Source organism: Oncorhynchus kisutch, unplaced genomic scaffold (assembly GCF_002021735.2).
Source record: "Oncorhynchus kisutch isolate 150728-3 unplaced genomic scaffold, Okis_V2 scaffold3257, whole genome shotgun sequence".
In the NCBI taxonomy this organism is placed as follows: domain Eukaryota; kingdom Metazoa; phylum Chordata; class Actinopteri; order Salmoniformes; family Salmonidae; genus Oncorhynchus; species Oncorhynchus kisutch.
In genome coordinates, this window is record NW_022265202.1 from 138,271 (window position 1) to 152,719 (window position 14,449).

At 42.0% G+C, this 14,449-nt stretch overlaps 2 protein-coding genes across 4 annotated transcripts in view; both read left to right on the forward strand.

The window, feature by feature from the left end:
- The window catches only part of LOC109883569 (ubiquitin carboxyl-terminal hydrolase 7), a 66,134-nt gene extending 52,307 nt beyond the window's left edge, over positions 1–13,827 (forward strand). For all 3 annotated transcript variants that reach the window (XM_031820331.1, XM_031820332.1, XM_031820333.1), the window contains exon 26: positions 13,699–13,827. In XM_031820331.1, coding sequence (XP_031676191.1) covers positions 13,699–13,803 — 105 coding nt within the window. In that variant the 3' untranslated portion in view covers positions 13,804–13,827. The remainder of the gene's footprint in view (positions 1–13,698) is intronic.
- Positions 13,828–14,392: 565 nt separating this feature from the next.
- Positions 14,393–14,449, forward strand: part of LOC116371468 (ubiquitin carboxyl-terminal hydrolase 7-like) — a 13,903-nt gene continuing 13,846 nt past the window's right edge. Inside the window, exon 1 of the mRNA XM_031820349.1 lies at positions 14,393–14,414. Coding sequence (XP_031676209.1) covers positions 14,393–14,414 — 22 coding nt within the window. The remainder of the gene's footprint in view (positions 14,415–14,449) is intronic.

The following is a 14,449-nucleotide window of genomic DNA, read 5'->3' on the forward strand; positions in this document are numbered from 1 at the left end:
CATCACACCCCCTCCCTGTTTACATTACACACAGAGGTACCATCACACCCCCTCCCTGTTTACATTACACACAGAGACCACATCACACCCCCTCCCTGTTTACATTACACACAGTAGAGGTACCATCACACCCCCTCCCTGTTTACATTACACACAGTAGAGGTACCATCACACCCCCTCCCTGTTTACATTACACACAGTAGAGGTACCATCACACCCCCTCCCTGTTTACATTACACACAGTAGAGGTACCATCACACCCCCTCCCTGTTTACATTACACACAGTAGAGGTACCATCACACCCCCTCCCTGTTTACATTACACACAGTAGAGGTACCATCACACCCCCTCCCTGTTTACATTACACACAGTAGAGGTACCATCACACCCCCTCCCTGTTTACATTACACACAGTAGAGGTACCATCACACCCCCTCCCTGTTACATTACACACAGTAGAGGTAACATCACACCCCCTCCCTGTTTACATTACACACAGTAGAGGTACCATCACACCCCCTCCCTGTTTACATTACACACAGTAGAGGTACCATCACACCCCCTCCCTGTTTACATTACACACAGTAGAGGTACCATCACACCCCCTCCCTGTTTACATTACACACAGTAGAGGTACCATCACACCCCCTCCCTGTTTACATTACACACAGTAGAGGTACCATCACACCCCCCTCCCTGTTTACATTACACACAGTAGAGGTACCATCACACCCCCTCCCTGTTTACATTACACACAGTAGAGGTACCATCACACCCCCTCCCTGTTTACATTACACACAGTAGAGGTACCATCACACCCCCTCCCTGTTTACATTACACACAGTAGAGGTAACATCACACCCCCTCCCTGTTTACATTACACACAGTAGAGGTACCATCACACCCCCTCCCTGTTTACATTACACACAGTAGAGGTACCATCACACCCCCTCCCTGTTTACATACACACAGTAGAGGTACCATCACACCCCCTCCCTGTTTACATTACACACAGTAGAGGTACCATCACACCCCCTCCCTGTTTACATTACACACAGAGACGACATTACACCCCCTCCCTGTTTACATTACACACAGTAGAGGTACCATCACACCCCCTCCCTGTTTACATTACACACAGTAGAGGTACCATCACACCCCCTCCCTGTTTACATTACACACAGTAGAGGTACCATCACACCCCCTCCCTGTTTACATTACACACAGAGACGACATCACACCCCCTCCCTGTTTACATTACACACAGAGACAACATCACACCCCCTCCCTGTTTACATTACACACAGAGACGACATCACACCCCCTCCCTGTTTACATTACACACAGAGACAACATCACACCCCCTCCCTGTTTACATTACACACAGAGACAACATCACACCCCCTCCCTGTTTACATTACACACAGAGACGACATTTATATTATAGTAGAGGTAACATCACACCCCCTCCCTGTTTACATTACACACAGAGACGACATCACACCCCCTCCCTGTTTACATTACACACAGAGACAACATTACACCCCCTCCCTGTTTACATTACACAGAGACAACATTTATATTACAGTAGAGACACCATCACACCCCCTCCCTGTTTACATTACACACAGAGACAACATCACACCCCCTCCCTGTTTACATTACACACAGTAGACAATATCACACCCCCTCCCTGTTTACATTACACACAGAGACAACATCACACCCCCTCCCTGTTTACATTACACACAGTAGACAACATCACACCCCCTCCCTGTTTACATTACACACAGAGACGACATCACACCCCCTCCCTGTTTACATTACACACAGAGACGACATCACACCCCCTCCCTGTTTACATTACACACAGAGACGACATCACACCCCCTCCCTGTTTACATTACACACAGAGACAACATCACACCCCCTCCCTGTTTACATTATACACAGAGACAACATTACACCCCCTCCCTGTTTACATTACACACAGAGACAACATCACACCCCCTCCCTGTTTACATTACACACAGAGACGACATCACACCCCCTCCCTGTTTACATTACACACAGAGGTAACATCACACCCCCTCCCTGTTTACATTACACACAGAGACAACATCACACCCCCTCCCTGTTTACATTACACACAGAGACGACATTTATATTATAGTAGAGGTAACATCACACCCCCTCCCTGTTTACATTACACACAGAGACACCATCACACCCCCTCCCTGTTTACATTACACACAGAGACAACATCACACCCCCTCCCTGTTTACATTACACACAGAGACAACATCACACCCCCTCCCTGTTTACATTACACACAGAGACAACATCACACCCCCTCCCTGTTTACATTACACACAGAGACCACATCACACCCCCTCCCTGTTTACATTACACACAGAGACAACACCACACCCCCTCCCTGTTTACATTACACACAGAGACAACATCACACCCCCTCCCTGTTTACATTACACACAGAGACGACATCACACCCCCTCCCTGTTTACATTACACACAGAGACGACATCACACCCCCTCCCTGTTTACATTACACACAGAGACCACATTTATATATAGTAGAGGTAACATCACACCCCCTCCCTGTTTACATTACACACAGAGACGACATTTATATTATAGTAGAGGTAACATCACACCCCCTCCCTGTTTACATTACACACAGTAGACAACATCACACCCCCTCCCTGTTTACATTACACACAGTAGACAACATCACACCCCCTCCCTGTTTACATTACACACAGAGACAACATCACACCCCCTCCCTGTTTACATTACACACAGAGACGACATCACACCCCCTCCCTGTTTACATTACACACAGAGACAACATCACACCCCCTCCCTGTTTACATTACACACAGAGACAACATCACACCCCCTCCCTGTTTACATTACACACAGAGACGACATCACACCCCCTCCCTGTTTACATTACACACAGAGACAACATTACACCCCCTCCCTGTTTACATTACACACAGAGACAACATTTATATTACAGTAGAGACACCATCACACCCCCTCCCTGTTTACATTACACACAGAGACAACATCACACCCCCTCCCTGTTTACATTACACACAGTAGACAACATCACACCCCCTCCCTGTTTACATTACACACAGAGACAACATCACACCCCCTCCCTGTTTACATTACACACAGTAGACAACATCACACCCCCTCCCTGTTTACATTACACACAGAGACAACATTACACCCCCTCCCTGTTTACATTACACACAGAGACAACATCACACCCCCTCCCTGTTTACATTACACACAGAGACGACATCACACCCCCTCCCTGTTTACATTACACACAGAGACAACATCACACCCCCTCCCTGTTTACATTACACACAGAGGTACCATCACACCCCCTCCCTGTTTACATTACACACAGTAGACAACATCACACCCCCTCCCTGTTTACATTACACACAGAGACAACATCACACCCCCTCCCTGTTTACATTACACACAGACGACATCACACCCCCTCCCTGTTTACATTACACACAGAGACAACATCACACCCCCTCCCTGTTTACATTACACACAGAGGTAACATCACACCCCCTCCCTGTTTACATTACACACAGAGACAACATCACACCCCCTCCCTGTTTACATTACACACAGAGACGACATTTATATTATAGTAGAGGTAACATCACACCCCCTCCCTGTTTACATTACACACAGAGACACCATCACACCCCCTCCCTGTTTACATTACACACAGAGACAACATCACACCCCCTCCCTGTTTACATTACACACAGAGACAACATCACACCCCCTCCCTGTTTACATTACACACAGAGACAACATCACACCCCCTCCCTGTTTACATTACACACAGAGACCACATCACACCCCCTCCCTGTTTACATTACACACAGAGACAACATCACACCCCCTCCCTGTTTACATTACACACAGAGACAACATCACACCCCCTCCCTGTTTACATTACACACAGAGACGACATCACACCCCCTCCCTGTTTACATTACACACAGAGACGACATCACACCCCCTCCCTGTTTACATTACACACAGAGACCACATTTATATTATAGTAGAGGTAACATCACACCCCCTCCCTGTTTACATTACACACAGTAGACAACATCACACCCCCTCCCTGTTTACATTACACACAGTAGACAACATCACACCCCCTCCCTGTTTACATTACACACAGAGACAACATCACACCCCCTCCCTGTTTACATTACACACAGTAGACAACATCACACCCCCTCCCTGTTTACATTACACACAGAGACAACATCACACCCCCTCCCTGTTTACATTACACACAGAGACGACATTTATATTATAGTAGAGACAACATCACACCCCCTCCCTGTTACATTACACACAGACGACATCACACCCCCTCCCTGTTTACATTACACACAGAGACGACATTTACATTATAGTAGAGACAACATCACACCCCCTCCCTGTTTACATTACACACAGACGACATTTACATTATAGTAGAGGTAACATCACACCCCCTCCCTGTTTACATTACACACAGAGACGACATTTACATTATAGTAGAGGTAACATCACACCCCCTCCCTGTTTACATTACACACAGAGACGACATTTATATTATAGTAGAGGTAACATCACACCCCCTCCCTGTTTACATTACACACAGAGACGACATTTATATTATAGTAGAGGTAACATCACACCCCCTCCCTGTTTACATTACACACAGAGACAACATCACACCCCCTCCCTGTTTACATTACACACAGTAGACAACATCACACCCCCTCCCTGTTTACATTACACACAGAGACGACATTTATATTATAGTAGAGACCACATCACACCCCCTCCCTGTTTACATTACACACAGAGACGACATCACACCCCCTCCCTGTTTACATTACACACAGAGACAACATTACACCCCCTCCCTGTTTACATTACACACAGTAGACAACATCACACCCCCTCCCTGTTTACATTACACACAGAGACAACATTTATATTATAGTAGAGGTACCATCACACCCCCTCCCTGTTTACATTACACACAGAGACGACATTTATATTATAGTAGAGACAACATCACACCCCCTCCCTGTTTACATTACACACAGAGACGACATCACACCCCCTCCCTGTTTACATTACACACAGAGACAACATCACACCCCCTCCCTGTTTACATTACACACAGAGACAACATCACACCCCCTCCCTGTTTACATTACACACAGTAGACAACATTTATATTACAGTAGAGGTAACATCACACCCCCTCCCTGTTTACATTACACACAGAGACGACATTTATATTATAGTAGAGGTAACATCACACCCCCTCCCTGTTTACATTACACACAGAGACGACATTTATATTATAGTAGAGACAACATCACACCCCCTCCCTGTTTACATTACACACAGTAGACAACATTTATATTATAGTAGAGGTAACATCACACCCCCTCCCTGTTTACATTACACACAGTAGACAACATTTATATTATAGTAGAGGTAACATCACACCCCCTCCCTGTTTACATTACACACAGACGACATTTATATTATAGTAGAGACCACATCACACCCCCTCCCTGTTTACATTACACACAGAGACGACATTTATATTATAGTAGAGGTAACATCACACCCCCTCCCTGTTTACATTACACACAGAGACGACATTTATATTATAGTAGAGACCACATCACACCCCCTCCCTGTTTACATTACACACAGAGACGACATTTATATTATAGTAGAGGTAACATCACACCCCCTCCCTGTTTACATTACACACAGAGACGACATTTATATTATAGTAGAGGTAACATCACACCCCCTCCCTGTTTACATTACACACAGTAGACAACATTTATATTACAGTAGAGACAACATCACACCCCCTCCCTGTTTACATTACACACAGTAGACAACATTTATATTACAGTAGAGACAACATCACACCCCCTCCCTGTTTACATTACACACAGTAGACAACATTTATATTACAGTAGAGACAACATTACACCCCCTCCCTGTTTACATTACACACAGTAGACAACATTTATATTATAGTAGAGGTAACATCACACCCCCTCCCTGTTTACATTACACACAGTAGACAACATTTATATTACAGTAGAGGTAACATCACACCCCCTCCCTGTTTACATTACACACAGAGACGACATTTATATTATAGTAGAGACAACATCACACCCCCTCCCTGTTTACATTACACACAGAGACGACATTTATATTATAGTAGAGGTAACATCACACCCCCTCCCTGTTTACATTACACACAGAGACGACATTTATATTATAGTAGAGGTAACATCACACCCCCTCCCTGTTTACATTACACACAGACAACATTTATATTACAGTAGAGACAACATTACACACAGAGACGACATTTATATTACAGTAGAGACAACATCACACCCCCTCCCTGTTTACATTACACACAGACAACATTTATATTACAGTAGAGACAAACATTACACACAGAGACGACATTTACATTACACACAGAGACGACATTTACATTACACACAGTAGAGAGACGTTTAGATTACACACAGTAGACAACATTTATATTATAGTAGAGACAACATTACACACAGAGACGACATTTACATTACACACAGTAGAGAGACGTTTAGATTACACACAGTAGACAACATTTATATTATAGTAGAGACAACATTACACACAGACGACATTTACATTACACACAGAGACGAAATTTACATTACACACAGTAGACAACATTTATATTATAGTAGAGACAACATTACACACAGAGACGACATTTATATTACACACAGTAGAGAGACGTTTAGATTACACACAGTAGACAACATTTATATTACACACAGTAGACAACATTTATATTACACACAGTAGAGAGACGTTTAGATTACACACAGTAGACAACATTTATATTACAGTAGAGACAACATTACACACAGAGACGACATTTATATTACACACAGTAGAGAGACGTTTAGATTACACACAGTAGACAACATTTATATTACACACAGTAGACAACATTTATATTACACACAGTAGAGAGACGTTTAGATTACACACAGTAGACAACATTTATATTACACACAGTAGACAACATTATATTACACACAGTAGAGAGACGACATTTAGATTACACACAGTAGACAACATTTATATTACAGTAGAGACAACATTACACACAGAGACGACATTTATATTACACACAGTAGAGACGTTTAGATTACACACAGTAGACAACATTTATATTACACACAGTAGAGATACAACATTTAGATTACACACAGTAGAGAGACGACATTTAGATTACACACAGTAGAGACATTTAGATTACACACAGTAGAGACGTTTAGATTACACACAGTAGACAACATTTATATTACACACAGTAGAGATACAACATTTATATTACACACAGTAGAGAGACGACATTTAGATTACACACAGTAGAGAGACGACATTTAGATTACACACAGTAGAGAGACGACATTTAGATTACACACAGTAGAGAGACGACATTTAGATTACACACAGTAGAGAGACGACATTTAGATTACACACAGTAGAGACGACATTTAGATTACACACAGTAGAGAGACGACATTTAGATTACACACAGTAGAGAGACGACATTTAGATTACACACAGTAGAGAGACGACATTTAGATTACACACAGTAGAGAGACGACATTTAGATTACACACAGTAGAGAGACGACATTTAGATTACACACAGTAGAGAGACGACATTTAGATAACACACAGTAGAGAGACGACATTTAGATTACACACAGTAGAGAGACGACATTTAGATTACACACAGTAGAGAGACGACATTTAGATTACACACAGTAGACGACATTTAGATTACACACAGTAGAGAGACGACATTTAGATTACACACAGTAGAGAGACGACATTTAGATTACACACAGTAGAGAGACGACATTTAGATTACACACAGTAGAGAGACGACATTTAGATTACACACAGTAGAGAGACGACATTTAGATTACACACAGTAGAGAGACGACATTTAGATTACACACAGTAGAGAGACGACATTTAGATTACACACAGTAGAGAGACGACATTTAGATTACACACAGTAGAGAGACGACATTTAGATTACACACAGTAGAGAGACGACATTTAGATTACACACAGTAGAGACGACATTTAGATACACACAGTAGAGAGACATTTAGATTACACACAGTAGAGAGACGACATTTAGATTACACACAGTAGAGACATTTAGATTACACACAGTAGAGATACAACATTTAGATTACACACAGTAGAGACATTTAGATTACACACAGTAGAGACATTTAGATTACACACAGTAGAGATACAACATTTAGATTACCACACAGTAGAGACAACATTTAGATTACACACAGTAGAGAGACGTTTAGATTACACACAGTAGAGATACAACATTTATATTACAAACAGAGAGACGACATTTAGATTACACACAGTAGAGAGACGACATTTAGATTACACACAGTAGAGAGCCGACGTTTAGATTACACACAGTAGAGAGACGACGTTTAGATTACACACAGTAGAGAGACGACGTTTAGATTACACACAGTAGAGAGACGACGTTTAGATTACACACAGTAGAGAGACGACGTTTAGATTACACACAGTAGAGACGTTTAGATTACACACAGTAGAGACGTTTAGATTACACACAGTAGAGACGTTTAGATTACACACAGTAGAGACGTTTAGATTACACACAGTAGAGACGTTTAGATTACACACAGTAGAGACAACATTTAGATTACACACAGTAGAGAGACGACGTTTAGATTACACACAGTAGAGAGACGACGTTTAGATTACACACAGTAGAGAGACGACGTTTAGATTACACACAGTAGAGAGACGACGTTTAGATTACACACAGTAGAGAGACGACGTTTAGATTACACACAGTAGAGGGACGACGTTAGATTACACACAGTAGAGGGACGACGTTTAGATTACACACAGTAGAGGGACGACGTTTAGATTACACACACAGTAGAGGGACGACGTTTAGATTACACACAGTAGAGAGACGTTTAGATTACACACAGTAGACAACATTTATATTACACACAGTAGACAACATTTATATTACACACAGTAGAGAGACGACATTTAGATTACACACAGTAGACAACATTTATATTACAGTAGAGACAACATTACACACAGAGACGACATTTATATTACACACAGTAGAGACGTTTAGATTACACACAGTAGACACATTTATATTACACACAGTAGAGATACAACATTTAGATTACACACAGTAGAGAGACGACATTTAGAATTACACACAGTAGAGACATTTAGATTACACACAGTAGAGACATTTAGATTACCACCAGTAGAGATACAACATTTATATTACACACAGTAGAGAGATCGACATTTAGATTAACACACAGTAGAGAGACGACATTTAGATTACACACATAGAGAGCGACATTTAGATTACACACAGTAGAGAGACGACCTTTAGATTACACACAGTAGAGAGACTACATTTAGATTACACACAGTAGAGACGTCATTTAGATTGCACACAGTAGAGAGACGACATTTAGATTACACACAGTAAGAGACGACATTTAGATTACACACAGTAGAGAGACGTACAATTTTTAACGATTACACACAGTAGAGAGACGACATTTAGATTACACACAGTAGAGAGACGACATTTAGATTACACACAGTAGAGAGAACGACATTTAGATAACACACAGTAGAGAGACGACATTTAGATTACACACAGTAGAGAGACGACATTTTAGATTACACACAGTAGAGAGACGACATTTAGATTACACACAGTAAGAGAGAACGACAATTTAGATTACACACAGTAGAGAGACGACATTTAGATTACACACAGTAGAGAGACGACAATTTAGATTACACACAGTAGAGAGACGACATTTAGATTACACACAGTAGAGAGACGACATTTAGATTACACACAGTAGAGAGACGACATTTAGATTACACACAGTAGAGAGACGACATTTAGATTACACACAGTAGAGAGACGACATTTAGATTACACACAGTAGAGAGACGACATTTAGATTACACACAGTAGAGAGACGACATTTAGATTACACACAGTAGAGAGACGACATTTAGATTACACACAGTAGAGAGACGACATTTAGATTACACACAGTAGAGACATTTAGATTACACACAGTAGAGACATTTAGATTACACACAGTAGAGACATTAGATTACACACAGTAGAGATACAACATTTAGATTACACACAGTAGAGACATTTAGATTACACACAGTAGAGACATTTAGATTACACACAGTAGAGATACAACATTTAGATTACCACACAGTAGAGACAACATTTAGATTACACACAGTAGAGAGACGTTTAGATTACACACAGTAGAGAGACGACGTTTAGATTACACACAGTAGAGAGACGACGTTTAGATTACACACAGTAGAGGGACAACATTTAGATTACACACAGTAGAGGGACAACATTTAGATTACACACAGTAGAGGGACAACATTTAGATTACACACAGTAGAGGGACAACATTTAGATTACACACAGTAGAGGGACAACATTTAGATTACACACAGTAGAGGGACAACATTTAGATTACACACAGTAGAGGGACAAACATTTAGATTACACACAGTAGAGGGACAACATTTAGATTACACACAGTGAGGGACAACATTTAGATTACACACAGTAGAGGGACAACATTTAGATTACACACAGTAGAGACGAACATTTAGATTACACACAGTAGAGAGACGACATTTAGATTACACACAGTAGAGAGACGACATTTAGATTACACACAGTAGAGAGACGACATTTAGATTACACACAGTAGAGAGACGACATTTAGATTACACACAGTAGAGAGACGACATTTAGATTACACACAGTAGAGAGACGACATTTAGATTACACACAGTAGAGAGACGACATTTAGATTACACACAGTAGAGAGACGACATTTAGATTACACACAGTAGAGAGACGACATTTAGATTACACACAGTAGAGAGACGACATTTAGATTACACACAGTAGAGAGACGACATTTAGATTACACACAGTAGAGAGACGACATTTAGATTACACACAGTAGAGAGACGACATTTAGATTACACACAGTAGAGAGACGACATTTAGATTACACACAGTAGAGAGACGACATTTAGATTACACACAGTAGAGAGACGACATTTAGATTACACACAGTAGAGAGACGACATTTAGATTACACACAGTAGAGAGACGACATTTAGATTACACACAGTAGAGAGACGACATTTAGATTACACACAGTAGAGAGACGACATTAGATTACACACAGTAGAGAGACGACATTTAGATTACACACAGTAGAGAGACGACATTTAGATTACACACAGTAGAGAGACGACATTTAGATTACACACAGTAGAGAGACGACATTTAGATTACACACAGTAGAGAGACGACATTTAGATTACACACAGTAGAGAGACCACATTTATATTACCACTCAGTAGAGACCACATTTATATTACACACAGTAGAGAGACAACATTTATATTACCACACAGTAGAGACATTTATATTACACACAGTAGAGACAACATTTAGATTACACACAGTAGAGACCTTTAGATTACACACAGTAGAGAGACAACATTTAGATTACACACAGTAGAGAGACAACATTTATATTACCACTCAGTAGAGACCACATTTATATTACACACAGTAGAGAGACAACATTTATATTACCACACAGTAGAGACATTTATATTACACACAGTAGAGAGACCACATTTATATTACCACTCAGTAGAGACCACATTTATATTACCACACAGTAGAGACATTTATATTACACACAGTAGAGACAACATTTAGATTACACACAGTAGAGACCTTTAGATTACACACAGTAGAGAGACAACATTTAGATTACACACAGTAGAGAGACAACATTTATATTACACACAGTAGAGAGACAACATTTAGATTACACACAGTAGAGACAACATTTAGATTACACACAGTAGAGAGACAACATTTAGATTACACACAGTAGAGAGACAACATTTATATTACACACAGTAGAGAGACGACATTTAATTTATTCTCCAGCTTTTTGAATTTGATGTTTCCTGAGGCGACAGAACAGAATGTCACATTTTTTTATTTGCGGGTATTTTCACATCTGTTTTACTGTTTTAGAAATTAAAGCACTTCATGTATCTAGTATCATGTATTAAAATAGTCAAAGGTTTAGTATTTGGTCCCATATTCCTAGCATGCAATGACTACATCCATCAAGCTTGTGACTACCAACTAGTTGGATGAATATGTTGTGCCCAATAGAAATGAAGGGTAAATAATGTTTTGTCATTTTAGAGTCACTTTTATTGTAAATAAGAATGGAATGTTTCTAAACACTTCTACATGAATGTGGATGCTACCATGGTTACAGATCATCCTGAATGAATCATGAATAGTAATGATCATACCGCCCCAAAATTGCTCCCCTGTTATTGGTTATGGTGGGGGGCGGGCCATGATCATACTGCCCTGTTATTGGTTATGGTGGGGGGCGGGGCATGATCATACCGCCCTGTTATTGGTTATGGTGGGGGGGGCGGGGGATGATCATACCGCCCTGTTATTGGTTATGGTGGGGGGGGCATGATCATACCGCCCTGTTATTGGTTATGGTGGGGTGCGGGGCATGATCTTACCGCCCTGTTATTGGTTATGGTGGGGGGCGGGGCCTGATCATAACGCCCTGTTATTGGTAGTGTGGGGCAGGACATGATCATACCGCCCTGTTATTGGTAGTAGTGGGGGCGGGGCTTGATCATACCGCCCTGTTATTGGTAGTAGTGGGGGGGGCGAGGCTTGATCATACCGCCCTGTTATTGGTAGTAGTGGGGGGGCGAGGCTTGATCATACCGCCCTGTTATTGGTAGTAGTGGGGGGGCGGGGCATGATCATACCGCCCTGTTATTGGTAGTAGTGTGGGGCGGGGCATGATCATACCGCCCTGTTATTGGTAGTAGTGTGGGGCGGGGCATGATCATACCTCCCTGTTATTGGTAGTAGTGTGGGGCGGGGCATGATCATACCGCCCTGTTATTGGTAGTAGTGTGGGGCGGGGCCTGATCATACCGCCCTGTTATTGGTGGTAGTGGGGGGCGGGGCCTGATCTTTTAATGTTACACCAAAACAAGCTGCAAATGTATCTGACAAGTCGGTAGAGTCACAAGCTTGATCTATTCATTGCGTGCTAGAAATATGGGACCAAACACAAAACCTTTCACTATTTTAATACACCCAAGTGAATTTGTCTCGATACTTATGACGTCTTCAAAAGGGGGGAACTAGATGTAGAAATAAAATAAACATGTGTATGAAAATGCCCTCGAATAAAAAGTAACATTCTGTACTGTCACCTCGTATGAAAAATGTGATCTCACTCAGGCTTTCTAACCTTTTTGACCCTGATGATGAATAAATGACTAACTCTCTCCCTCCAGGAGATCACTCTCTACCCAGATAAACACGGCTGTGTCAGGGACCTGCTGGAGGAATGTAAAAAAGCTGTGGAGCTCTCCGACAAAGGCTCAGAGAAGCTCCGGTAAGCAGAGAGACTGTCACCACAGTGCTGCCCTCTGGTGGTCAGGCCTGTATTACACCCTGGGGTTCTTCAATGGTATTATTATACCTCTGGTGGTCAGGCCTGTATTACATCTTGGGGTTCTTCAATGGTATTAATGGTGGTCAGGCCTGTATTGCACCCTGGGGTTCTTCAATGGTATTAATGGTGGTCAGGCCTGTATTACACCCTGGGGTTCTTCAATGGTATTAATGGTGGTCAGGCCTGTATTACACCCTGGGGTTCTTCAATGCTATTATTAGGCATGACTGCCTGCTGTTCTCTACTTTTCTCCACCCTGCCTCTAACCTCTCACTCTCTCTCTCCCTCACCGCCCTCTCTCTCTCCTCACCGCCCTCTCCTCTCTCCCTCACGCCTCGTCTCTCCCTCCCTCACCCCCTCTCTCTCCCTCCCACTCTCTCCTCTTTCCCCCTCCCTCCCTCCTCCTCTCCTCTTTCCCCCTCCTTCCTCCCTCCCCCTCTCATTCCCCCTCCCCCTCCCTCTCTCTCCCCAGAACTGTTGGAGATAGTAAGCTATAAGATCATCGGGGTTCACCAGGAGGACGAGCTGTTAGAATGTTTATCTCCCCCGCCAGCCGTACCTTCAGAATAGAGGTTTGTTCTTTCTCCTCT